At 47.4% G+C, this 27,010-nt stretch overlaps 2 protein-coding genes across 5 annotated transcripts in view; one reads left to right on the forward strand and one right to left on the reverse strand.

Annotated features, from left to right (window-relative positions):
- The window catches only part of INTS10 (integrator complex subunit 10), a 29,259-nt gene extending 19,624 nt beyond the window's left edge, over positions 1-9,635 (forward strand). Inside the window, exons 14-18 of one of the 2 annotated variants that reach the window (XM_037161223.2) lie at positions 1,850-1,929; positions 3,093-3,255; positions 4,168-4,261; positions 7,149-7,226; positions 9,251-9,635. In XM_037161223.2, coding sequence (XP_037017118.1) covers positions 1,850-1,929; positions 3,093-3,255; positions 4,168-4,261; positions 7,149-7,226; positions 9,251-9,407 — 572 coding nt within the window. In that variant the 3' untranslated portion in view covers positions 9,408-9,635. The remainder of the gene's footprint in view (positions 1-1,849; positions 1,930-3,092; positions 3,256-4,167; positions 4,262-7,148; positions 7,227-9,250) is intronic. The other variant, XM_037161214.2, reaches the window with a different exon arrangement.
- A 2,021-nt stretch (positions 9,636-11,656) lies between these two features.
- HGSNAT (heparan-alpha-glucosaminide N-acetyltransferase) overlaps positions 11,657-27,010 on the reverse strand; it is a 33,187-nt gene continuing 17,833 nt past the window's right edge. For 2 of the 3 annotated variants that reach the window (XM_053659850.1, XM_037161238.2), the window contains 9 exons: positions 25,808-25,968; positions 24,548-24,663; positions 20,597-20,718; positions 20,083-20,209; positions 18,879-18,965; positions 17,429-17,506; positions 16,757-16,827; positions 16,544-16,656; positions 13,446-15,813 (listed from right to left, as the gene is read on the reverse strand). In XM_053659850.1, coding sequence (XP_053515825.1) covers positions 15,632-15,813; positions 16,544-16,656; positions 16,757-16,827; positions 17,429-17,506; positions 18,879-18,965; positions 20,083-20,209; positions 20,597-20,718; positions 24,548-24,663; positions 25,808-25,968 — 1,057 coding nt within the window. In that variant the 3' untranslated portion in view covers positions 13,446-15,631. Of the gene's footprint in view, positions 11,988-13,445; positions 15,814-16,543; positions 16,657-16,756; positions 16,828-17,428; positions 17,507-18,878; positions 18,966-20,082; positions 20,210-20,596; positions 20,719-24,547; positions 24,664-25,807; positions 25,969-27,010 lie in introns of those variants that run through there. The other variant, XM_053659851.1, reaches the window with a different exon arrangement.

The following is a 27,010-nucleotide window of genomic DNA, read 5'->3' on the forward strand; positions in this document are numbered from 1 at the left end:
TACTCTGTGTTCAGTCAGTACAGCCCCAGTTGGAATCTCAGCAGACTTTTTTTTGTTTAATAGAAATTGGCAGGGCTGATTCTAAAATTTATAGAGAAATACAATCTTGAACAGACAAAACAGTTTTAAGAAAGATGAACAAAATTGGGTGACTTACCCTGCCTGAGAGCAAGACTTACTGTAAAGCTAGTTCTTAAGACAAAATTGGCACGAGAATGGCGAATCCAGAAATAGCCCCACACAAATACGGCCAAATGCTTTTCAGTGAAGGCACCACGGTGATTCAGTGAGCAAAGGAAAGGCTTTTCTGCAGGTCGTGCTGGGACAGGTGGGTTTTCATGTGGAAAGAAAGAGGGGCCTCACCTCCTCCCTTGCACGATTCACAAAAAATCAATTTGAGATGGAGCATAGACTAAGCAGAAGAGCTAAAATGATAACATTTTTAGAAGAAAAATATCTTTGCAACTGATAATAGGTAGATTCCTTAGGACCCTACACACTTTCTAGAAGAAGAAAACATGACAGCTTTGGTCGTCACGGAAGCTCCCTGAGTTACATGGCAGCTCATTATGCTATTCTGTTTATGTCTATGTGTTTGAAGGTTTCTGTAACAGAAGGTTTTTTTTTTTTAAAGATATAGCCAATACCCCTTTAGAAACGGAGTATGTCTGTGGAACAGGGACAGACCAAGTGGGTAAGACTTGGTCTAGCAGACATCAAGGCCAATTTTAAAGCCATGGGAACTAAGATGGTGTAGTTGAGCACAGAGACTGACCGATGGAACACAACACCGAGGAGGAGGTGACATCACAGCCAGTGGAGGTGACATGACAGCCAGTGGAGGTGACATCACAGCTCAGTGGGGAAGAGAGAGTGTATCCACAAGTGCAACTGGGACAGTTGATTATGAAAATGTAAAACGACAATAAAAATGAGATCTCTCTTTCAACACAAAGAAAACTGACATTTTAAGACTTAAATATGACAACTAAGACTTTCTACCTGGAAGAAAACCTTTATGCCTTCTAGCTGAAGGATTTAGGCTACAGAGAGCACATACCATAAAGGAAAAGATTTTGATTGTGGTTTAAAAACCATCGCCTAAAAACTATGTACGTGACTAATGTTAAGTAGACTTACTGTGCTAATCATTTTGCAATATATACAAATATCAAATCATTATGTTGTACTCTTGTAACTAATATGATTTTGTATGTCAGTTAGACATCAACAAAAAAAAACAGTGACTTAGAGCTACAGGTATTACCACTGAAAATGCAGTTTGCAGAAGGACGTGCGTGATACGACACCTTTTATATGGTGAACTGAAAACATGCAAAACACCCTCAGTTGTCTGCGAGTACAGGTTTCTGCGTTAAAAGTACGCAGTGTGCACTGGACGATGAGCACTGTATTGAGATTAATGGTTATCTCTAAGGAGGGAGGGAGGAAGAGAATGGTATCGGAAAGATACACAGGGACTTCATCTGAATTGGTGATACTTTATATTAAAACCTTTAAAAAGTAAAGCAAAATGTTAACATTTTATAAAGCTGAGTGGTGAGCACACTGATGTTTGTAATATTCTCTCTTAATTTTTTTATATATTTGAAATACTTATTAGTAAAAAATATTTAAGCACATTTAGGAAAGAAGATTGGTAAATGAAATCCAGAGACCATTCAAAGACTAATTTTTTAAAATTTCTCCACTAAACATAATTGTGGTTCAACTACTTATGAAACCACGTGACTGTCGCCCATCCTTTTCTTGGAGGAAAGCATCTTAAACATGTGCTTTTCAAAGCTGTTTTCTTTGGTGGTAACAAGCACACTGTGCATTTTGTTAGGTTCGGACCTGAAGCTTCTGCCCTGTACCAGCAAGGCCATCATGCCCTACTGCCTGCATTTAATGTTAGCTTGTTTTAAGGTAAGCTTAAAGGTGATTAGTGGGAGAGAAATTTAATTTAGGATATAGTTCTGATGACCCAGGATGACTTGCCTTGAGAACCAGTGTTAGTTTAGCCTCTGGAAGTGCAGGTTGGGTAGTGAGGAAAAGCACCTGGGTAGGAGTGAACAAATGTTCGTTGAATACTGACTGCATGAGGCAAAGACGCATAGGAAGTGATCCCCATCCTTGAGAAGTTTACAGATAATAGTGGGACAAATATGCAAGTAATCTTGTCTATAGCAGTGTTTAGTAAATATTTCATGAACTGATAAACAGTTCAGACTCTATTAGCTACAGAAGAAGGGGTTGTAAATGTTGGAGTGTTGGATTCATACAGGGGTGGTGAATTTATTACCATAAAGATACGGTGGGTGAAACTGTTTTAGGCATAAGGATGAGCACCAGCAAAGGCCCAGCAGCGTCAGGAAAGGGAAGGACTTGAAAGAACCCCAGGCCTTGGCTGCAGGTGCTGCACAGCCTCAGACAGGTTCATGAGCAAGGGAACAACATTGAGTCTCCACTTTAGGGTAGTAACTCCAGACTTAACTCATCAACAGATTCACTTAGGGCGACGGAAATGTTTAAAACGTGATTTTAGGCCCAGCTGCTCATTCCGACAGCAAGTCCTCTGCCTGTTTCCAGTTCACACTGCTGTCTCCTTCCTCCGTGTTGCTCACTGCCGTCCTTCTCCCCAAGTCCACCTTTTCAACTCCTCCTCTCCTGCACGGCTTCGGACCCACTCTCCACCCCCAACTGTCTCCTTCACAGAAACCCCCAGTTCTTCTCTCAGTTGTACAGACCACTCAGCTTTCTCTTGCCCTTACTCCCAAATTCAAAGCTTCAGGCCCACCGTGCATGTGCAGGGCCCGTCAGGACGCTCATGGAAACACACTGCCAGCCACCATTCCCACGGAGCCGGGGTCGGGTTGCCAAGGCTTCTCGAGCTGGGGCCCACCCTCCTCAGTAGGCAGTTGTGTGGTGTTTGCAAGGCAGGTGTGTTTTCTACCCTGTTCTCTTACTCTAAGGACCTCTCTTATGCATTTTCACAGAATAGCATTTTTTAAGGACGTGGTATTTGGTGTATTTTATTTGCCCTGTGATTTCCTTTTCCTCCCGTGTCTGCACAAACCCTTGCCTTGCAGCTGAGAGCCTTCACGGACAGCAGGGACGACATGGCACTGGGGCACGTGATCGTACTGCTTCAGCAAGAGTGGCCTCGGGGAGAGAATCTTTTCTTGAAGGCTGTCAATAAGATTTGCCAACAAGGAAACTTCCAATACGAGAATTTTTTCAATTATGTCACAAGTATCCTTTTTCTTGTTTAAACTTAAGATAGTCTGATTTTTTTAAAGGAGTGCATGTGATAAAAATGAATGAACCGTTCTGTGTAGAAATGATTTTCACTATTTTGGTGGAGAGAGAAAGAATGAGGATCAAAGTGGGACAGTGGCCATGAGTCTTGGGAAAGGCTTCAGGGGCGTGATGCGAGCAGTCGGGAATCGGCAACCCTGTTCCATTTTCCACTTCCAGCTCCTGCTGGGGCGGCACCTGAGGTGCCTGAAGGAATGGCCTGCAGGTTGCGATAGGCCCAGAGTGGCTGGTTTGGCCACAGGATGTAGTAGCTCGTTGGCCCTCGCTCCTCAGAAGAAGGCCTCCTGGGCCATTGGCTGCCCCTCGGGATCAGCCGCTGGAGCTCTGCACCAGAGTTGTCGTGGTTGCTGCCGAGCACTCACCAAAGAGGCTGCCTGGCCCAACAGTGGCTTCCTTAAGAAGTGGTGTGTTTCGTACTGTTCGTTAGGGAAAGACCACCTTTGAATTGGAGGTTGTGTTCCAGTTTGGTGCGTATACTTTATTGCCTATCTCTACATTATTTTTGAGTTGCAAGGAATCTAAAAATCCTTGTCCAAGTATCTAGAACAATAGATAACTTTTGGGGGGGATGTAACACCCCCAGTGCCACTTCCATTTCTTAAAAAAAACTAAAGATTTTTCTGTTAGGATCACATAGAACATTTGATTGTTATCTCTGTGAAAAGCATGTTTATCTTGGTGAGGTAGTTCGGTTGGTATAGGAATTGTTAGCTTTGGAATCTGACCAGTTCCAGTACTGACTCTGCACAGGCTGGAGGGTGTTAGTTCCTCCACTAGATCTGTTTCCTCACCCGAGAGACCAGGGCACCTCCTCTTACGTGTGGTTATCCTGAATCTGGCCCGCAGACATTGACATGCTGGAGGAATTTGCCTACTTAAGGACTCAGGAAGGTGGGAAAATCCATCTGGAGTTACTGCCCAATCAAGGAATGCTGATCAAGTAAGCAGACTGACTTTTGCTTCCCTGTGCTAGGTGTTCACCTTTTGTGTGCTTGCGGGAAATAGTTGTAAGTCTCTACACCTTCCAGAAATCTGACAGAAAGGAATCAACACCTGGTCTCTGTTTTTGAGAACAGATTTGATTCTGGTGCCTTTAGAAAGACTTGGTGTTTCCTTAACGACATTTCTGATACAACATTATTTGAATTGGAGCGTTTCACTTTTGAAACTTTTTCACTAGACAAGTCTCATTCATGATATTTTTCTTCCCAAAATTTACAGACTGCCTACAAATTCCTGATTAGACATAGAGTGCTTTTAATTAAGCCTGATAAATTAAAGTATCAGATTAGGACAATTCACTAGGAAAAAACTACAGACTTTATTTATAAACTGTATTTGGATTTCAGTATCAAGTTGAAAGCCACCTAAGGAATCTTCATTGCTTGTATAGCACAGAGAAAAATAGCCCAGTCTAGAGCCTCCACGAACACACCTGCCCCAAGAAATGACGGCGGGATGCTGAGTCTTAGGCACCCCTCCCACACCTAGAGGAAGCTACTGACCATTTATGATTTTTAAATAGCTCATGAATCTTGCTTCTCTCCTTCAGTCCTCATTGTAGTTTGGGTAATATATCCTCTGTGCTACGAACGCCACGTGTAGTTTGATTGCCATACGCCCTCCTTTGCGTCCTGCATCTCCAGCGTGTCTTCAGTCAGTATCAGAGTCGCTGCAAGAGACCGAACCCAGAAGGATGAGAAAGTGTTGCTAAGGCCCAAACGTTTTCTTTCTTCCTCACCTGTGAAATGAACGAGTTTGCAGTGGTTGACATGTGTTCTCAGCAGTCTTAGAGACGTCCACTCTGGGTTCCTGTGACTCCGTAGTTTGGCGCACAGCAGGCCCGTGCTGTCAGCAGTAGGGTCCTGTGGGCTCCGGTCTGCAGGACGGGAAGATCAAGTGGGGTGGTTGTCCTTCATCTTACAAATGTTACTAAATGTTTTGAACGTTTAAAATGAAAGAACAAATGCTTTGTGTGAAAACACGAGACCTTTATGCATTAGGTTGCTTCAGCAGGACGGCCTGGACATGCTCACCCCCATCCCTTCACTTCCCTAAGACCGGCTGGGGGATCAACTGCATGGTTCACAATGGCCTTTGTGTGTTTGAGAATGAGGGTGACTTTGTGACCTGGGGGCCTAGGTAACCGCTGTCGTGTTGTGATTTCTTTTCTAGGTTTTGAGGCTGGGTATACAGACCTACCTTTAACAGTTTCTTAGTTAATGCCCTTGGCACTCACCACACAGATTATCACAATATAGAATCAGCCTCAGCAGAACCAACTCCATTTACTTAGGATGAAACCTACAGCTGAGTCTCACTTTAATTAGATAAAGCTCAATTGTTGGTGGAAGTGGGAGGAAATGGGTGCCAAAAAATCAACAGCTGAATCTCAAAGTTAATTGTACTGAACCTTTTTTTTTTTTTTTAGCCAGTTTTTACTGAGGTAAACAGTGGTGGATACATGCAGATAACCTCCAAGATGAGGAGTAAAAGCAAGAGGCTTGGACACCCACATAATATTGTGAAGGGTGTTTAGGCTTTGGAGAGAAAATTCCATGCTCCCCACATTGGTCGATATAATACTTAATTTCTAGACCATTAAACTTCATCAGAAACCTGCTCTCCCATCAGCTTGGAAGCAGGAATGAGGACTTACTTAGTGAGCTGACCTTGTAGGAATTTGCCCAGTCTTCACTGTGTGAGTTTCAAAGTTCATTTGAAGCCTGCATTCCAAATTACTGTGCGAAACTTACAGCGGGAGGAGCAAGCTGCATAAGCCCGAGCACCCTTGCTAATGGAGGTACGATGAAATCTCGAGTAAAACTGTCTATATTCCTTTTCCCTTTGGGTAGCAAACAAATCCTCTGAAGCCATTGCAGACCTTTGGGGTGGCCCCTGCAGCTCAGTGGCAGAGAGACTGTGAGCAGCGTGCAGCCCCTCCCCTTGGGTAAGGTTGTTAGTCCGTGCCAGGTGGGGCATCTGGGTGCAAGCAGGTACGGTACCACCCCCGGGGCACCAGGGCTGCTGCACAGGAAGGGTCAGCTCCATACTCGTTAGGTAGACATGTCAGCCTTAAGCATTTTAAAATAGAGACATTTCTGTGCTGATACGTGCAGTGTTTGAGGTGCAGTAGACTGGATGAAATGGGAAACGGTGTCCTGTGTGTGCTCAGAATAGGGTGGATAATAATATGCCATATGGTGACCACCAGTTAATGTAATAAATCTTTGTTGTTACAGAACTCTGCAAAGCCGTGGGGCCCAGGCTTACCCCCCGCCCCTGTTTTCCTTTTCTCAGTACTTTCTGAAATTCAAACTCGACCTTTCTTTATCAAAAATAGTACCAGCCCCTCTAGTTCTCTGGAAGGGCCTCTTCGATTTGAGGCTTCAATCCCGTCAAGGATGGTTACAAAAAGTCACCAGGTTTATTTCTAGGATTGGCGTGGGCATAAGAAGAGTGGAGAGTGAAGGAGGCTGGACTGGAAACGTGTCTTCTCAGGTGTTAACCCCTCTCCCCACTGCCATTCAATTGCATCTCACCGTCCTCTTCCTCAGTGGTTGCTTTTTATGCCAATGTCAAGTGGGCTGAGCTCGGGGACCAGGAACCAGGATGCCCGTGGACATGGCCCAGCAGCGGGGGCAGTGAGAGAGCGCGCTAGCTTCTCTCGTCCTCCTGACAGCGCTGCAGCCAGGGGGCCTGTGGTGGCGAAGGGGTCTCTGTATGGTCTGCTTCCAGTCTTGTGCATTTTCTCTGGAGTGTTGTTTTTGCAGTGCAGGGTGAGTCGGTGTGGGTGTTTGAATGCTGCCGTTTGCTGTTTTTTAAAGGCCTACTAGCCCTCCCATGGGGTTACTGCAGCAGGAATTCTTACCTGTGCTTCAGCCCAGCATACAGACTGCTGACAGGTACCAAGTGGAAAAACACCTGCTCATAGTGTGCTGTTTGTCAACATGTTTTACTGCCCATGGTTTTCAGCTCTGTGTTCCTCAGTGCTCTTTTTCATGCTTTCTTTATTTTCTAATTCGTTCTGCATTCCTTGGCAAAACCATCTGGTTGTAATATTGTAACATTTCTTATTTTTTTCCATAAGTTGCCAGTGTTTTGTGTTCGATTTAAAAATCATTATGGATCTGGAAAAAAATGAAAGTTATATAAAACTGGGTCAGATTAAGTGCACGTTAGGCACTGAGCCCTCTCCTCCGAGAAGACATAAGGCATTCCGTTACAAACACCGAAGGACCAGGAAACTTAAGTAGATATCTACTCTTAAGTTTTCATGAGTGACGAGTGTTAGGATTTTGGTCTCAGCAGGCAGTAGCCCAGCATTTGCCTGTCACTGACACTTCTTTCAGGCCTTACCATTCTTAACTGAAGATACTTGGTAGGCTAGAATGTCAGGCTTATTGGCTAATTTAGACCACAATAGCTGATTCTCTCCCTTATCCAAATTTGCCAGAGGAATAGAGGCTCTGGTACAAACATATTGTACCAGATATATATATATATATATAATTGTACCTGCTATTTATCCATGGGAACAGTAACACTGAACCGTGATCGGCAGGACACAGCTCATTCTATTTTCACTAGTATAACAGGAGGGTTTGCTTTGAACCATCAACGCCCATCACTGTCTGCAAGTACCCGTAACGTTCGTTCGGTCACTCAGAGAGTTGGCTCCAATGTGGGATTCAGTCTGGCTCCCGGGACAACCTAAAAACGTCTGTGTGTGCTCCCGGTGGGACGCCGGGCCTCGGCCTCACTGCCACCGCCCTGACGACCTAGTGAACCCGCCAGACTTGATCAGAAGTGTCCCCGAAGAAGTGCGTTTTCTCCGTGGCAGTGCTGTCTCACCACGTAGTCAGTGGGCACTGCACTGTCCCGTCCTCAGTGGTCTGACGAACCTGGGTTTTTCTTCTGTTGCGTGGCAACTTTTTGACTTTGTTGTACTTACAAGTTTTAAAAAGCAAACATTGTAGAGTGGTTTCAACAGTCTTATTTTGGCCGATACATGAACATCTAAATTTAAATCCCTCTCACTGTGTCTGAGGGAAGAAGGGGTAGGGACTGGAGATGGCTTCTGTTTGTCTGACTCCACCCAATTACTGAACAAGTATTAAAAATCTCTTTCTTTAGTTGCACCTACAGAATTTTTGCCAGATTTGCCTTTTCCTTTCTTCATTTTGGTGTCTTCACTGTTCTGAGACTTCCCCCTCTAGAGCACAGCGTGTCCAGTGTAGTCGGAGACCCTGCCTGTGCCCCACTGGCCCTCCCACCAACGTGCTGGGCTCACGAGCACCTGGGCCAGAGCTGCTCTGCCGTGTGCTGGCCTCTGACTGCCTTTCAGTGACTCTGCTTCTCTCTCCCCACCTGGGCCTGACCCGTGTCTTGGGAGCCCCAGCTCCTCCTGCTTCTCAGGCTGGCCTCAGCACTTAGAGCCACTGGCAGCATGGGGACAGAGAGGCTTGCAGCCAGGTGGCCATGCACAATCTCTGAGCCGTTCACAGAGCAGCAGCTTAAGGACCCAGGTGCCTAAGCTCAGTCTGGCTGGTGGCTGACTCATCCTTTGGTTCCCGCCCTCCCTGCTGCTGCCTCTGCAGCTGTGCAGCCCCCTGGCCCAGACTAACTGAATTACACACAGATCAGTGCAGGGGTGCATAATGTCAGAGCTACAGGAGTTCACAAACAAAGCAGGTGACATTTTACTGAACATTTCGATCTTTAAAATATTCTTTCACTGAGTGGGAAAATGTCTCTCTAGTTTTAAGTCTCTGGGAAGGAATGGGCAACGGGGATGATTTGGTTAGGGCTTTTCATTTTAAGTTTTTTTACTTAGATTTGAGGTAGGCTTTATTCCTACCCCAGACACTGGGAGCTGTGACACTGGTGCTAACCGTGGTGTCCTCTGTTTCCCTGTCACTGCCCTCAGGCATCACACGGTCACTCGGGGTATCACCAAGGGTGTGAAGGAGGACTTCCGCCTGGCCATGGAGCGCCAGGTGTCCCGCTGTGGTGAGAACTTGATGGCGGTGCTGCACAGGTTCTGCATCAACGAGAAGATCCTGCTCCTGCAGACTCTGGCCTGAGCGGGGCCCCTGCGCCCGGGCGCTGGGCCCTGGGAGTGCGGGAGGACACCGAGCCTCGGTGAACGCTGCTTTACACCTCGTGTGAAGAAGACCATCCGCATTTTAACTCCTTCCAGATAGTTTCCAAGAACCTGAGAAGCTATTTCTATTTTTTAAAAGTCATTTTTTGTAATTTTTGTAAAACAACAGAATCAACCTGTTTTGTAAATAAAAATCATCTTAAATTTGGAGGTTTTAAAAATTTATATTAATTCTTAGGAGTTTCTTTTTTTTAATTTATTTTATTTTTTTTATTGATTATGCCATTACATTTGCTCTATTCCCCCCTCCCTTCCCCTCCACCCTGCACACCCCTCCCCCACCATTTCCCCCTTTAGTTCATGAACGTGTCTCAAATTCTTTAGATTCTGTATTTCCCCTACTATTCTTACCCTCCCCCCTATGTATTTTCTATCTACTGTCTATGCTACTTATTTCCTGTACCTTCTCCCCCCTTCCCCTCCTCCCACTCCCGTTGCTAACCCTCCATGAGATCTTCATTTCTATGGTTCTGCTCCTGATCTAGCTGTCCTTTTAGTTTGCTTTCATTTTAGGTGTGGTTGTTAATAACTGTGAGTTTGCTGTCCTTTCACTGTTCATATTTTTTATCTTCTTTTTCTTAGATAAGTCCCTTTAACATTTCATATAATAAGGGCTTGGTGATAATGAACTCCTTGAATTTGGTCTTATCTGAGAAGCACTTTATCTGTCCTTCCATTCTAAATGAAAGTTTTGCTGGGTAGAGCAATCTTGGTTGTAAATCTTTGGTTTTCATGACTTGGAATACCTCTTTCCAGCCCCTTCTTGCCTGTAAGGTCTCTTTTGAGAAATCAGCTGACAGTCTGATGGGAACTCCTTTGTAGGTGACTGTCCCCTTAGCTCTTGCTGCTTCTAGGATTCTCTCCTTCATTTTAATCTTGGCTAATGTAATTATGATGTGCCTTGGTGTGTTCCTTCTTGGGTCCAACTTCTTTGGGACTCTCTGAGCTTCCTGGATTTCTCGGAAGTCTATTTCCTTTGCCATCTTGGGGAAATTCTCCTTTATTATTTGTTCAAATAATTTTTCAACTGGTGGTTGTGCCTTTCCCCCTTCTGGTACCCCTATAATTCGGATGTTGGAACGTTTAAAGATGTCCTGGAGGTTCCTAAGCTTCTCCTCATTTTTCTGAATTCTTATTTCTTCATTCCTTTCTGTTTGATCATTTTTTTCTTCCTTCTGGTCCTCTCCCTTGATTTGAGTCCCAATTTTCTTTCCATTACTATTGGTATCTTTTGTATCACCATTCATTTCAATTAATTTAGCTTCCATATGTTTCTCTAATTTGTGACTAAAATCAACCAGTTCTGTAAGGATCCTTATAACCAGTGTTTTGAACTGTGCATCTGAAAGACTGGCTATTTCTTCATCACTTAGGTCTATCAGTTCTGGGGCTCTGAGTTGTCCTAGAGCCATTTTTGGTCTATTCGTGCTGTTAAGTGAGCGGAGCAAAGCCTTAGTTGTTTACCAGGACGGGGCGACCCAGGTCGCTGGTTTGTGACGCTGTGTGTGGGGGCGGGGTCAGAGAGGGAGCAATGGCGTTCCTCTCCGCTAGCCCAGCGCATCCAGTCACTCACACGCCTCGGGCTTGTTTATCCGATCCTAATTGTGCGAGCCTGCTGCACCGCGAGGTTTTCCCTTCTCACTGGTTTCTCCACACGTAAATGCGCGCGACCGACCGACCCACCGCGCCTCTTCCCTGTGCGCTCCGGCAGCCAGCTGGCTGGCGATCAGCGCCCTCGGTTGCCTGCGCGCACCGCGCCCGCCCCGGGAATTTTTTCTTGCTAACCTGCTCCGCTGCTGGCCTCGCTCCTCGTACCGGTCCAGCCGAGTATCTAGTTGTCCTTTGGACTCCGTATTGTCGATTTTCCGTGTGGCTTGGTTGTGACTGCTGTTAAAAATAGTTGTTCTTAGATTTGGTTGTGCACAGAGGCGAGGTGGATCCTCCATCTACATCTCCATCTTGGCGGAAGTCTAATTCTTAGGAGTTTCTGAGCAAGGGTGTACTTTACTTACATAAAGACATTATTCCTTCCATGACCTCAATATCTGATTTTCCAGAGTTAGGTTTTGGTTAAATACTACACATCAGCACAATACTAGGCTTTTTCATTCTGGAAATTTTAATACCAAAAACCTTTATGCCAAAATAGACTTGAATGAATTTGCTAAAGGAGCCCTGGGGTGGGTGAGGCAGCGTCTGCCAAACAGCGTAGAAGAGAGAGTGGTGGTCGGGGGAAGCGCCTCAGACTCCAGCTGTGGGGACAGTGGGCCGCACTGCCCAGCACCCAGCTCTGCCTCTGGGTGGCCCTTCACTCACCTTGTACTAGGGACAGTTTCTCTGCTTTGAGCCTGTTCTCTGACAAACAAAGACAAAGGCACGTCCCTCACAGGTGGCTGTTGGAAAGGCTGCCGGTGACTTCACGTGAAACGCTTGGAAGAGCAACTCGCTGGTCAGTGCTCGGCCAGTGTTGGCTGCTGGGTCCACTTTCATCTTTGCTCTCCTAGAAACGTGTCGGTAAACACACAAACATTTGTTTCTAGGGGCTCTTTAAGAATGAAAGAACTAAGTTATTCAGTTACTTTGCTTAAGTTTTAGAAATCTTTTCTGAAAAGACCTTTTATAGATAGACTAAAATCAGTGAAATGGTTTAAATAGTAAACACCCCATCTCAGAAAATGTTTCCTCCAGGTCATTTTAGTGTTTATCAATGCAATGAGTACAAATATACAGACCATCCTGTTGTTTTTACCAGTTTCGTCCCTCCACAGGCAAACGCTCGCCTGCCTTTTCTAACACCTTCATGTTGGTGTTTGGAGGCAGCACACATCAAAACAAAACATTCTAATGTCCAGATGGTGCGGCACCAGGCAAAGAACAGGGGTGGCTCCAAGCCAGACAGGACAGAGTAACAGGACAGAAAAATAAACAGCTGACCATGAAAGGTGGGAAAATCAGAAAGACAACGTCTCTATAAAGTCCCAGGAGTCACAGAAGAATTCCAGCAGAACCCAGAACACGGCCCGTGCGTTCGACACGCAGGTGAGGCTGGCGCCCTGGCAGCAGCAGTTCAGGTGGGAGGCGGCGACGGGCACCAGTGTGACGGCACCGTTGTCGTCACGACGTTTTGACAGACATGGTTAGGGAAGGGCTTTGTGAAGTCCGAGGCATTTCCCGACATGACCCAAACATGCACCATTTCTATCAATGCTGAATTTGGAAATTGCATGTGGCCTGAAGAAAAACAGTCTTTTGGAACTAATGGCCAATGAAAGCTGATTACCAAAAGACAAACATTGGCTGGGTACACTGGGGAAAAGTGAAGAGTCTAAAACTAGGCAACTAAAGACGAACACCAGCTATGGGATTCCCAAGGAGGTAACCATGGTCCTCCACCTAGGCCACCTAACATGGGCTAAACCAGTTCCCTCGTCACTGCTGGCTTTTTTGTCAGGTGACACACTGCTGGCCTATGAGGCCCGAGGGAGGGCTGCCTGGCTGGTAAAATGAAAAGACGCCAGGCTGAGGGAGGCCCTCCCTCCACCCAGCGAGTGTCCCACGGCCGAGTGTCGGGGCAGCAGCGCTCCCACGGCCCTGAGGGAGCTGGCAGAGCCAAGTGGCCACGCAGGAGCCAGCCCACCTCAGGGCTTCTCCTAGGGGGTGAATCCCCTTAAAACTGGGCCTAACCAGGACCCGTTCCCAGGGCTCAAGACATCCTGATACACTCCCCAGTTTAAGAAAGGCTTCGGGGCGCCTCACCTGGAGAGGCTGGCCCAGCTTCACTTGCTGAGACTTGGGTGACTCAGCTGTGACCGTCCATAACGGCTCCCCACAAGGGAAGGGCAGCCGCAGGTTTCCTCAGCGATGACTCCCCAAACCTCAGCTCCACGACCACTGTCACGGGGCACACCAGATGCTGATGTTATCAGCACTTTCATATTAAAAACAAAGACAGCCACCATTTTGCTTTGCTTTAATAAATGTTTATTTAGTGCCTGCTACGTATAAGGCACTGTGTTTGTGCCGTGAATACGCAGAAGAACAAGGCATAACTCTTGCTCTTAGCAAGCTTCCAGTCCAGCATGGGAAACGAGACAGGTACACGAGTAACTCTCACAAAGTGATGGGGCCATGGAATTGGTCCTGACAAGGTACTACAAGGAGCCAGAGGAAGAAAATATTACCTTTGGATGACGTAAGAGATTAGAGAGGTGCCTTTGAAGGAGAGGGTCTAAAATGACAGGTCAAACATACACAGGAGAAATGAAGAGGAAAAAGTAATGCAGGGAAAAGTAAGGCTATAATCAAGGTCAGAAAAAGGAGGTCCTGGCCAAGTGACGGGGTCGGGGGTCCAGTCGGCTGCAGTAAGCAGGGTGGGCCTGGGGGCAGGGAAGGCAGCTGGGTGCGCTGGGCTCAGCCGAGGAAGGTCGTGTATGTCCGGCAGAGCTGTATCGGCTTCAGTGTTGGTTTTCATAAAGCGGTGATGTGCTCTGAACTCTGCTTCATACAGCTTAATCCAGCGACAAGGGAGAGTGACTACAGGAGGGGCTGAGGGAGGTCAGTGTGAACAGAACCCCGAGGGTCTGGACCAGAGTAATAAGGCAGTGTGCCAATGAAAAGGAAGATGCTAACCGGAAGGTGGAGACGGGAGATGCAGCACTGGCTAAAATACGGGAAAAGGGGGGATAATGGAGGTAGGTGAGTGATGGTGGCAGCAGCTTTATTCCTGCGATGAGATGATCCACTCACAGAGCTAGGAAAAGCCAAAGAGGAGAAGGCGTGAATTTGGGGAACCGGCGGAGGAAGGGGAGCCTGGGGAGGCTGGCGGACGTCCAGGTGGGGTGCACGCGGGCAGGGCCAGGCCGGGGGAGGGTTCGGGGTGGAGTCTGGGCTGAAGCACAGAGCGGAAGGCATCTGGGCAGCGGCGGCCGACGAAGCGATGTCCGGACGCCCCGTCTTGCCACAGAAGGATGCTCTAAAGCACAAGCTTTTGTCCCATTCCCCTTAAACATGGAGTTCTCACGGAAAACTCCCGAGTATGATGATGCATCATGGAAAAGCGCAGCTTCTCTTCAGGTGCCCTCCCTTCCTCGCTCCCGAGAAAGGGTGTCTTCGGGTTGGTGGCTCCCAGCAGGAAAGGTGCCTCCACTGTGGAGGGTCACTCTGGAAAGACTTACTCCAACGAGAGCTTTTGAAACTTTGCGTTATCGCTCATCTTGAAGAGCTGTCTGTAATAAAACGACTTTTCTAAGGATTTCGGAAAAGCTGTCGATGCCGCCCACCTCACTGAGTCATAAGAGTTGGAAGGGACCTGAGAGGTCATCGCTACCTCCCTCACTTCACGGATGAGGAAGCCGAGACTCAGGCAGGCCCAGGGACTTGCCGGCATCCTCTATGGCAAGGGCGGCGAAGCCGGAGCCACATGCAAGACAGTGAGCTTTTCTCTTCCATGGCTCTGTCCCTGGGAACCAGCTACCGTGTGGATACACAGAGAGACAGGTGGGTGGGCACACAGGTGACTGATAGACACGGCAATACATAGCTACATAAGTATATAACTAAGCAAGAGTGGCTGGGAATAACACATTTATATTTTAACTTTTTTATCAAGTAGGGAAAAAAGAAAATAGCTTCTGACAGAAAGGCATTTTCTCGGACCCACCAATGTCTTGCAGACCTGAAAGGTAAATTACCCTGACTTTTTTGAAACATTAAATTTCACTAAAAAAAAATTACACTGCATTATGACACCTCACATCTCAGTCAGCTTTACAGTCAGCTGAAACAGAGACAACGGTACCCGTGGCTGGCGCAGACAGTGTGCAGGAAAACGAGATCAGCGAGATTTGGACATCAGTTACACGGTTCCATCTGCCACAGAGGCAAATGCCCATCCGTGGCAACTGCCTTTGCGAAAGCCATCCGAGAAATCGGGGAGAAAGGTAATTACCTTCCAACATTTAAGTCCCAAACTTGCAGGCAGTCCTGTTCCAGCCCACGAGCCTGAGCACATCAGTACCTTCCCCAATGACCTGGCAATACACGCCCATGACCATGTAATCAGTGGTTCCCTTTGATAAAGGCTGTGTCAGCACTCCCCCCAGGCCCGCCAGAGAGTCTGCCAGCAGTGTGCTTCGGCTGGAGCGATCAGATTTTCCAAAACACCTTCTTTTTATAGAGAACGTAAGCAATGAGCACCCAGAGCGAGGTGGCAACGATGTTCTGGATGAGATGCTCCTTGTGTGACTGGTTGTCCTGCAGCCTCCACTGGAAGGGGAAGTAGTTCCTGAACACCTCGTGGCCGACGTACACCAGAATGGAGTTCATTCCTGAAGAGGGACACAGACGATCGTGTCTTCCTACTTAATTCTCGACATTGGACTTCAGTGCAGCGGAAAACTGAAAGCACGCACCTCTAGTGCCAACAATAAGTGACACGTAATCTTAGATACTCAAGTGTAAACTACATAAAAAATTATTAGGAAATACGCCTAAGAGTGTGATTCCTGAATGCTAAATCTGAAAGGAAAGCCAAAATTACTGACTTATACTCTCTCACAGAAAGCCCGAGGTCCAAAGACAGTAACTGTTACTGGGATCAGAGGGCTGAAATGAGCCGTTGGAGCTACTCAGTCTGCCCTGCAGTCCCCGGGAGAACCGCACATACACTGACTGCTCTGTTTATCTCTCGGTATCATCTCTGGTTATGTCTTATGTATCATCGGTAAGCACGGCACTAACATTAAGGCAGAAAGTACGCCCCATTCCTGAAACATCAGAAACTCAATGATACTCCCTGAATCGTTGCCTGAGGTATCAATACCAAACACCAGTGTAAGTAGGTAAAACAGGGGGACCACTTCGGAGTGGACCAGTGCCAGCTGCATGGCCTGGGGCGGCGCGGTCCCCACTGCCTTCTCCCTCAGCCCACGTGGTGCGAACATGCCACCAGGGCTGTGGCTCCAGGCCCCGGCCCGGGGCGTGCTCGGCAGGTCTCTCTGGGCCAGCCAGGTGGTCACTACCAAAGTTGACCTTTGTCTGGGGTGGGAGGCAGCTCACCTGGGTAAAAGAACGGGGTTCCTGTCCACACGCCCTTCACATCCACAATGGGGTAGAGGATGAGCAGGATGAAGAAGGCAAAGGAGCTCAGTGTGGTGACGTAGGAGATGGACCTAGGGGAGGGGAACCAGCTGTTCCGGGGCTCCTGAGAGCACCGCGGACGAGAGCACGCCCAGTCACGACCATGGAAATGACCCTGATTTCTGCACCTACCAGAGGTTTTTGTTTACTGGAATAAAGCCTTCATTTTCAGAAATTTTCGTCAAAGCAACAGAGATAAGCCCCTATGGTGGGGGAGAAAGATGTCAAAGTTTTGTTATATTATTTCAAAAAAAATATGCTCTAAATTGGAAAAATATTAGTTATTTGTTTGCAGGGGAGCTGAAAACTGTGTCACATGCTTTTAACTGGAGAAAGTTTTTAAGACACGTGACTAAACATATTCTCTAAAAGCATCTTTTCAGCATTCCTCTGAGTTGAAGGAAAGCTAAGCGATGAAGCCCTGGAGGAAACGCGAATGCAAGGTCAGGGGCGAAAAGCCCCGTCAGCCTCACAACCTCTCCGTGCCCCGTACACCCAGAAGCCGGTCACCATCTGCCAGTTACCTTCCCAGTGCGGCTCCCCACCCAGACCCAAACCTCGGTTCTGATTCTCCACGCATTCCTGGCTGGCTGGCTGATGGCAAACGCTGACTTCTTTATAACAACATTTCCCTTAAAAAATGAACCTGAGAACTTAGGTCTAAAGACTTGTTCCCCTCAGTCATTCAAGTGAAGAACACTGCCTACGGTGACAGCTGATATACCAACGTTGCTAAACGTTTTTTCCTTTTAAATTTGTGTGTGTGAAGAAAAGGCCTTTCAGGGCGGAATGTCGGTTACTCACCAGAAAACAACACCAGGCAGTGAATCTGATCAGAATGTCTTTGGTCTGCTCTTTGTAATACAAGAGTATTTTTCCTGCCTGGAAAAGAAAACACAAAATGACCAAGAGAATCACCTAAGGTATATTCTTATTTCATGTTCCTCCATTATCTTAATCACTCATCTGACTCATCAGCCAGCACACCGATCGACACAGGAATCACAGAGCGAAAGGCACTGTTATTCCCGCCCTGGACTAGTGGAGACTGGGAGAGGCACGCGGGACCAGCTGCGGGGAGAAAGACATTCAAAGGAAGTGTCCTAGAGCGGAGGGCAGGCGTGCAACACAGGAAGAGCACCCCTGAGGTGCTGCGGGTCATTCAGAAAGGCTGGAGGGCGGGGAGGGCGGGGAGGTGACAGTCGGGTTGACTCTAAGTCTGACTGAGAGCCATTTTCCCCCCATAGTGATAGGGAGCCAAGGAAAGTCACTTTCCCCCCGCAAAACAGTACCAAGGGACCCTATCAGATTGGCCTGCCAGATGGTCCAGTCTGGCGGTGGTATCAAAGAGGGACAGGGCAGCGTGGAACTGCAGGCAGGGAAACATTTTAAAAAGAGTACAATCTGAACTTTGCCTAAGAATCCTGCCAGTCCTGGCCAGTGTGGCTCAGTGGATTGAGTGCTGGCCTGCAAACTGAAGGGTCACCTGTTCGATTCCCATTCAGGGCACGTGCCTGGGTTGCGGGCCAGGTTCCCGTTTGGAGGCCTGCGAGAGGCAACCCATCAAGAGGCTACTGATGTTTCTCTCCCTCCCTTGTGTATTTTCTCTTCCTTTTTCTCCCTCCCTTCCCCTCTCTCCGAAAACAAATAAATTGTAAAATATTTTTAAAAATACACAACTTGAAACCATGTAAAGTGTACACAAAAGAAATGTGACAGGAGCCCTGACTGTAACTCAGTTGGTTAGAGTGTTGTCCTGATACATCAAGGTTGTGAGTTCGATTCCAGGTCAGGCGACATACAAGAAACAACCAGTGAAGGTATAAATAAGTTGAACAACAAATTGATGTTTCTCTCTCTCTCTCTCACTTCTCTCTCTCCAAAATCAATTAAAAATAAAAGAAAGAAGAGATGTCATCCGTGAGTTCCCAGGGTCACTGGTACCCAAACCCTCTGCCAAGTCCAGCAGGGAATCTTCTATCAGAAACTGCTGTGCCCATCTCTAAGAGCCATGAGAAAAAGTAAGAATTTACTTTCAGAATATAGACATGATACCTAATTATTTGAATGTGCTGAATTTTTGTGACTTTTAGTTTTGACAACCTGTCAAATGTAAACAGAATTTACTAGACTTGTAATACACAGAAGGTGATCTGCTTCCAATTATTTACTTTAATGAAATAGTTTATGAATTAGTGGTGAATCGGCAATCACAGGCAGTCAGAAAGAGTCTCCTGATGAAATGTACAAATACCTGAACTCCTAAAAATGCCATCACAATGGAGTTGATGGTCCCTAGGATTCCTTCCGGGTCGTAGGCCACCCTGGTGTGATAAAGCACCTGAACAGAGCAGGACAAGAAGCGGCACTCAGTGACCTCGCATACACACACCAACAGCCCACAGACCAACTACAGACTTCAACGCCCTGCAACACTCAGCGGGCTTTGTTTTTACTGCAGAACTCCATGGCCAACTCCGGGGGCTTATAAGCAGAACACTTCTGGCCAAGAAAGTGCGCGCCCTTCGGAAGGGAATGCAGAGACCAAGGCTGCGCCACAGTCCAGCGCTGCCACTTCGCCTCCCGGCAGCTCAGCAACACTATGCATCCCGAACCAGCTTCACACAGTAGGTACAACACCCTCACCATTTCCCAGTTTATTCTTTGTGGTCAGCCCTACTGTAACTTCAGCATTTCCTATCTTCTTTTAAGACAAATCATATTTAACACTTCCATATCACTTTATTATAAAAGTTATTGTAGGAAGTGTAGAAATGTGGAAATAGTGTGGTGGATGCTGTATTAATGTACCACCCAAATATCCCCCTCCCCCACCCCTTTCAGGACTAAAGCCTTCATTCCTCAGCTGCTAGAAGCGTCAATGGCCAACAGCTCTCAGCCAAGACCCTCTCCTGGATTTGTCCTTGACTGAAGAGAGCTGCCTCTTCAGGAGTCACACCCCTTACTGGGGGCAGTCCCCACCCAGCCAGTGATAGAAGGGCCAAATCTCTCCCCTCAATTCAGAACAACTCCGAAGGGCCACCCCACCCCCCCAGGAGATCAGCTGAGGCCTTGGCTGGACTGCAATGCAGTTCAGCAGCTACCTCTGCCCTTCACTCCCCAGCAGGCGTTGACCTCCAAGGGATGCCTGCCTGACAGACCTTCAGCACCTGAATCTGTCTCAGCATCAGCTGCCAGGAAGTCTGGCCTGGGACACAGAGAAGCACCAGGCCGCACACTGACACAAGGTGCTCTCGCTTTAAGACCCGAAGTAATGTTTGCGTGCTGCCCCACGACGAACACTGCAGTCACTACGGTCAGTCCCTTTTTCAAATAAAAACTGGTTCCCATCACAGTTTATTAAATGGACACGACTGGAAGTTGCCCAGCCCTGTCTCCCTTCCTTCCCTTCAGAGCTGCTGCATGTTCCATTCTGAGTGCAAGCCCGAGTCACTCACGGTCGAGGAAGGGTGCTGATAAATGTGATCCTCTCCCAGAAGCAGGCGGTCGATGTAGCCGGCAGCCCCTCCAGTACAATTTGGATACTTCCCCAGGTCTCCAATGCCGCCAGGGCCGAGGTAGCCGCTGGGGGAGTGAGAACACACACTTAACTGACAAGATGCCAGAGAGGGAAGAGTACACACTGGCTGTGTAGGCAGCCCGACAAAGACCCTCAAAGACCCCGTACAGGCCTAGGAACAGCCCCCACCCTCACACCAACGCTCTGTGACTCGACTGCCCCCCATATGTTAAGGTTTGGCAACTTCCATTCAAACTGACCCTGAATAAAACCTCACAGACACTCCTCTGGACATTCACCCAATTTTCCTCCCCAAATAAAACAGGCCTCAAAGGAGAAGAAAGAGTGAATGAGGATTCCTTTGACTTGGGAAATTTGAAAGCGGAGCCCTAGAAGGTCCGACTTAGCAGACAAGGACATGCCAAAAGGGATTACCTACGAGGGGCACTTACGTGGGGCATCCAGGAACAGGTAAGAAGAACGTCAAGGCCAGCCAAATGCTCTCGAGCATCAGGATGCACAGCCACTGCGGCCAGCTGGGTATGATATCTTGAAGAGAGGAGCATCTTCCCTCCTGAGTGAGGGGCATCAAAACACATGTAAACCAAATGCAAACAGAAGGGGAATGGATACGCAGTACATGTGTTTGAAAAAGTCCCTGTGGTTCTTCTCTTGGCCTTTACTGTAGCGATACAAACGTACACGCAAGTTTACTTCATTTGTATTCTGTGACCTAGATGTTCCCTCTCTATGAAACACCACAGTAAAAGAAATCAGTGGACAATTCCGCTCCTGTACTCAAGAGGAATGAAAACGGGTGTTCGCATAGAACTTGGACACGAATGTGCACAGAATCATTAAAGTGCAAAATAGCCAAAAAGTGGAAATAAGTCGAATGCCCATCAATTGATGCAGGGTTACAAAATGTGGCACATTTACCAAACAGAATGCTATTCACCAAGGAATTGAACACTAATACAGGGCACCACATGGAAAAACCTTGAAAGATATGCTAAGCAAAAGAAGCCAGACACAAAAGCTGCATGCTATGTAATTCCCTTTATATGAAACATCCCAAATCAGCAAATCTATAGACAAAAAGTAGACTGAGCTGGGCCAGGGGACTTGCAAGGGGACAAAGTGGCCAGTAGTGAGCACCAGGGTCTCTTTGGGGGTAGTGAGAATGTTCTAGAATGAGACAGGGATGATGCATGCATAACTCTAAGTATCATTAAATATCACTAAATTGTACACACCAAACATGTCAGTTTTATGGTATGTGAAATATAGTTTAATAAAGCTGTTCTAAAACAGAAGTTAAAGAAGAAATGTTTTAAAAGAAAAATGAGACTTCCGCCAAGATGGAGGCACAGGTGGATGTGCCGTGCCTTCTCACACAACCAAGTTTAGAGACAACTAAATATTAGCAACAGAAAACACAGCCAGAACACGGAAAATTGAACTTTTCGGAAGTCCGTTAACAACAAATTCTTCAGCCTGACCGGTAAGGGGCGAAACCAGCAGCTGGTGGAGCGGGGTTGCACAGGAAAACTCGGTCAGACGGAATCCAGGCGCAGGGTTGGACCTAGTGAGCGACCGAGTGAACGACCAAGCGAGCAACCGCGGGGAAACAGCGAGGGAGCAGGGCTGCGGGTTGACTGTAGTCGCACATTGGTGCGCGGATAGACAAGCGAGGGAGTGGGCGATTGGACCGGGACCCAGCCGGTCCCCACGGCAAGCGGCAGGGAGGGCACAGCCATTTCCCTGCTCTGACCCCACCTCCACATACAGCTTCATAACCCAGCGACTCTGAGTGGCCCGGCCCTGGTGAACCACCTAAGGCTCTGCTCCTCACCCAGCGGCACGAAACCGCAGAGGGTGCCGCCATTTCCCTGCTCTGACCACGCCCACACATACAGCGTCACAACCCAGCGACCTGGGAGTCCAAGGCTCCGTTCCTCACACTTAAAGGGCTCGAACAGACCAAAAATGGCTCAAGAAGATCTCTAAGCCCCAGAGCCTATAAATCTAAGCGATGAAAAAATAGCAAAACTCTCAGACGCACAGTTTAAAACACTGGTGATCAGGATGCTCACAGAGCTGGTTGATTTTAGTCACAAATTAGAGGAACTTATGAAGGCTAAACTAATTGAAATGAAGAGAAATGCACAGGAAGCCAATAGTGATGGAAAGGAAACTGGGACTCAAATCAAGGAAGTGGACCAGAAGGAAGAAAAAAATGACCAAACAGACAAAATGAAGAAACAAGAATTCAAAAAAATGAGAGGCTTAGGAACCTCCAGGACATCTTTAAACATTCCAACATCCAAATTATAGGGGTACCAGAAGGGGGAAAGGCACAGCCACCAGTGGAAAACTTATTTGAACAAATAATAAAGGAGAACTTCCCCAATCTGGCAAAGGAAACAGACTTCCAGGAAATCCAGGAAGCTCAGAGAGTCCCAAAGAAGTTGGACCCAAGAAGGCACACACCAAGGCATATCATAATTACATTAGCCAAGATTAAAATGAAGGACAGAATCCTAGAAGCAGCAAGAGCTAAGGGGACAGTCACCTACAAAGGAGTTCCCATTGACTGTCAGTGGATTTCTCAAAAGAGACCTTACAGGCAAGAAGGGGCTGGAAAGAGGTATTCCGAGTCATGAAATCCAAAGACCTACAACCAAGATTGCTCTATCCAGCAAAGTTTTCATTTAGAAAGGAAGGGCAGATAAAGTGCTTCTCAGATAAGATCAAATTCAAGGAGTTCATCATCACCAAGCCCTTATTATATGAAATGTTAAAGGGACTTATCTAAGAAAAAGAAGTTAAAGAAACATGAACAGTGAAAGGACAACAAACTCACAGTTATTAACAACCACACCTAAAACAAAAGCAAACTAAAAGGACAACTAGATCAGGAGTGGAAACATAGAAATGAAGATTTCAAGGAGGGTTAGCAACAGGGGAGTGGGAGAAGGAGAAGGGGGGAGAAGGTACAGAAAATAAGTAGCATAGACAGTAGATAGAAAATAGATGGGGGGGCAAGAATAGCATGGGAAATATAGAATCTAAAGAACTTGAGACGCATGGACATAAACTAAAGGGGGGGTAATGGTGGGGACGGGTGGTAGGGTGGAGGGGAATGAAAGGGGGAATAGAACAACTGTAACAGCATAATCAATAAAAAAAATTAAAAAAAAAAAAAGAAAAATGAGGCTGGCTGGTGTAGCTTAGTGGATTGAGCACGGACTGCAAACCAAAAGGTCATTAGTTTGATTCCCAGTCAGGGCACATGCCTGGGATGCAGGCCAGCTCCCCAGGGAGGCCACATGAGAGGCAACCATACACTGATGCTTCTCTCCCTCTCTCTAAAAAATAAATAAATAAAATCTTAAAGAAAAAAAATTTTAAACTTTTGCAACCATACTGGTTAAAGAAAAAAGGGTGTAACCCACCTATAATACCTATTCTCGAGGTCCCACCCAACCCCTGGCTCCAGCGTGGTGGCCATGACAGACCCTGGAAGAGCCTCCACAGTCCCTGAGTCCCTCACTTGGCTAACCACGCCCAGCTTCACCTGCTCATGTCTGGTCTCACTGCACATTCAGGAAATCCATAACAGAGGGCACACACAGGCCACGGGGAAGGCAGAAGAGGTGAAGGAACGATTAAATGCACTCCAAAAACACGCAACTGAGCAACCGAGAGAATCTAGGATTTGATGATGAATTTGTTAATTATACGCACAGAAAGAAGCTAGAAAACAGGTACAGCTTTATTAATTTATTGTTTAGTAGGACCCAGATGGAAGGGCTTAAACACTCCCACCTGAATTATTACCTCCATCAGGAAAAAGGAATCGCTGTCACCAGGGTAAACTCAGCAACTTCCAGGAAGACAGAAAGGAATCACCAGAGAAGCGACCCACGTGGTCCTCAGGAAGCAGAAACGGCCGAGGACACACTGTGACTCCCCCCCACCCCAGCCTGGCACTCGTCCTCCAAGGTGAACCTTTGCCTTCTGAATAGATGTTAACCTGTCATGCAAGTGTTTAAAAATGTATCTCATACCACGAGGACAATGAACTAGCAAATGAGAGGATGGTGATATTAACGCGATCCAAATGCATCTGATCACAGGACACTTAAAAATGTGACAGGAGAGCAGATCTCATGTGTTTTGTTTTGTTTGTTTTGTTTTTTTACCACAGGGGAAAAAAACTACTGATACAAAGGCTAAATGAAACTAACTAAACTGCAGGGAAAAAGAAAGTATATGCCTAACAGCATTAAAGAGCCTACTGAAGTGCAGTACCGCACTCACAACTACAGAAAGCTCCAACGACCACACGTGGCACTTCCTGCTCTCTCTCGTTTGAAAACAGGGGTGTCGTCGCTCACCCAGGCACCACGTTCAGGCACAGGCTTTGCGAAGAGGAGCTCTAACACGGCCACCACGAAGTAGGTCACCCCCAGCCGCTGGAGCACGCCCGGGAGTCGCACCTTATCCCAAGACACTGTGGGAGGTACAAGTGCAGCGAACGTTAGCCGGCATTTCTCATTTCACCCCAGACAACACGACCTTTTCTAAGGGGGAGGCACACCTGTATGGCACCTGAGTAAGTCTCCTTTAGGATCTCAGAGATGGGAATACTATATACAGTCAGGAGACACGGCTGCCATTCACGGCGGGAAGCTGGCCGGCTGGGATGGAAACCAAAGTGTGCCCCTCGGCTGTGGGCATGAAGCAAGGACTCCCCTGCCCCAAGAGCTCATCTCCTGGCCCTTTCTCCTAACCATACGGACTCGACTCGCACATCCACCGGGAACTTGCAGCCCCAGCACAGGCCCCGACAGACTCCCCCTGCCCCACGGGTCACATGACTGTGTCCCTGGAATGTGAACCCAAGAACAGACCCCAGAATGTATCATCCTGTGGGCAGTGGCCCACCTCTGGAGACCCGCTGAATCACCTTTATGTGGCACCTTCCCTTACGACCCAGTTGGAAGGGACCTCTGCCCCCACCAACGCCACAAGTCTCAGTGCTTCTGGCCAGCAGGTTCCTCTGGCTGGCGGGTTCCTCTGGCTGGCATCTAGATACTCGTGTCCTCTTTGCTTAATGCCCCTTGAGGACAGCAGCCACCGCCGTCCTCAGTTCTGATACCAGGCCCACACACAGGGTTTACCTTCCCTCAGCTCTCCCATCTTGCTCACACAGCTAAAACAGTGACAGAGGCGTCATTCCTTCCCGCCACCCAGCTGGCATACTGGTGGCGACAAAGGTGAATTCTTGAGCCACCACACGACAGCCTTATGGAGAAAGCTGATAAAACCAAGGCGGCAGGATGGCAGGGTCTGAGAGCCCAGGGACCTGGTCTGGTCCCACCCTGCCCCTCACTACACTCAGCTAACCTGGGGAAAGCACTTCAGTCTCTCGTGGCAAGAGACGGCTTTGGGTCACCCTGGAGGCTCCTCCCAGGTCCAAACGTCCAGTGTAACAACAATAATGGCCCAGCTTATACAAGCGTTACGTATACTTTTCTAATAACTGTTCTTTTGGCAGGTACCTGAGACGGAGGAATTACACGTCTTTCGAATTACAATACATAATTTCTGTACTTCCACCTGAATATATACTAACAGAGGGGGAAAATACTTACATGGACCAAGGCAATAATTGGGGTTCACAACGATAATTCCTATACAGATTAACAGGAAACTCCTCCACACAACCTTCCCCAGCAACCTGAATTTTGAACGTCCCCGCTGCAGTATGGAACTCATTGACAGAAAAATGGAGGTTCCCATAATAAACACAAACCTAAAAAAAGAAAAAAAAGCTATTACTAGGTACCCACTAAGATGCTTTTGTCTATACACCATTAATAGTTTATAGTCTCCTAACAGAGACGCAACATGTGATTTTTTAAAGTAGCCAATTCCTGGCTGGCGCCAGGTTCACAGTGGAGCAAACACCAGAATGTGGCCCCGCTGGGCCAGAGGGTGCGCACGCCTCCAAGTCCTGTCTTAGAGGACACTCCTCAGTGCTGAGCACAGTGTCCTGGGTCATCGGCCCCACTTAATTATCAGGGAGAAATGATGACAAAGACGCTTCCGTCCACATTGCTCAGCCCACCCTCAAAGTCCCTGAGAAAGAGACACACATTTCAATTGTTTCTAACTGCACTTTTGCTCCTGGAAGAAAAATGAAAGCTGTCTTTTTTTTCTGATTTTGTCTGAGCCATACACTCTTTCTTTTTTTTCTTTACCATACTAAAGTACCTCTTTTTACAAAGTCAGAAGAGTAATTTTTCTAGCTACTTGGCACAGGGTTGACAGAGCCAGGTCTGCTCCTGCTGCGCCCCTCCCTGTCCCCTGGCTGCTTCTGGGGGTCACCCTGGGGGTACCAGGGCCCAGGCCCCTTTTCCATAGGGAACCTCCCAGAGAAGATGCACAACTACCAGGCCTGCAGGCTTGTAAAAGTTCCTCCGACCCAAACTCACCTCAAAAAAGAACCCCTCCCCCCCAAAAAGCCCCGAGTTCACGTTAGCGATGAAAACAGAACAAATGCATGAACCAACAGCCAGGATGACCCCCTAAGGATGACGGAGCACAGTCGCTCCAAGTGTCACAACAGAGACACAAACTCCACATTGGACCAGAAGGTGGGGTCCCCCAGTGAGATAGCAGGTCACGGGGAGTAACGGCAGCATTGGTCACTCCCGTCTCACTCTGAATGGTAATTTAGAGTATCACTGTCCTGTTAGTTACTTCTCAGGATGCCCTGATACCAATACACTGCGTTCCTTTTAAAAATGATTTCACGCTTATTTTCAGGATTACTGGTATTTACACAGAATTTT

The sequence above is a fragment of the Artibeus jamaicensis genome, unplaced genomic scaffold, assembly GCF_021234435.1.
Source record: "Artibeus jamaicensis isolate MK-2021 breed Jamaican fruit bat unplaced genomic scaffold, CSHL_Jam_final scaffold_833, whole genome shotgun sequence".
Classification (NCBI taxonomy): domain Eukaryota; kingdom Metazoa; phylum Chordata; class Mammalia; order Chiroptera; family Phyllostomidae; genus Artibeus; species Artibeus jamaicensis.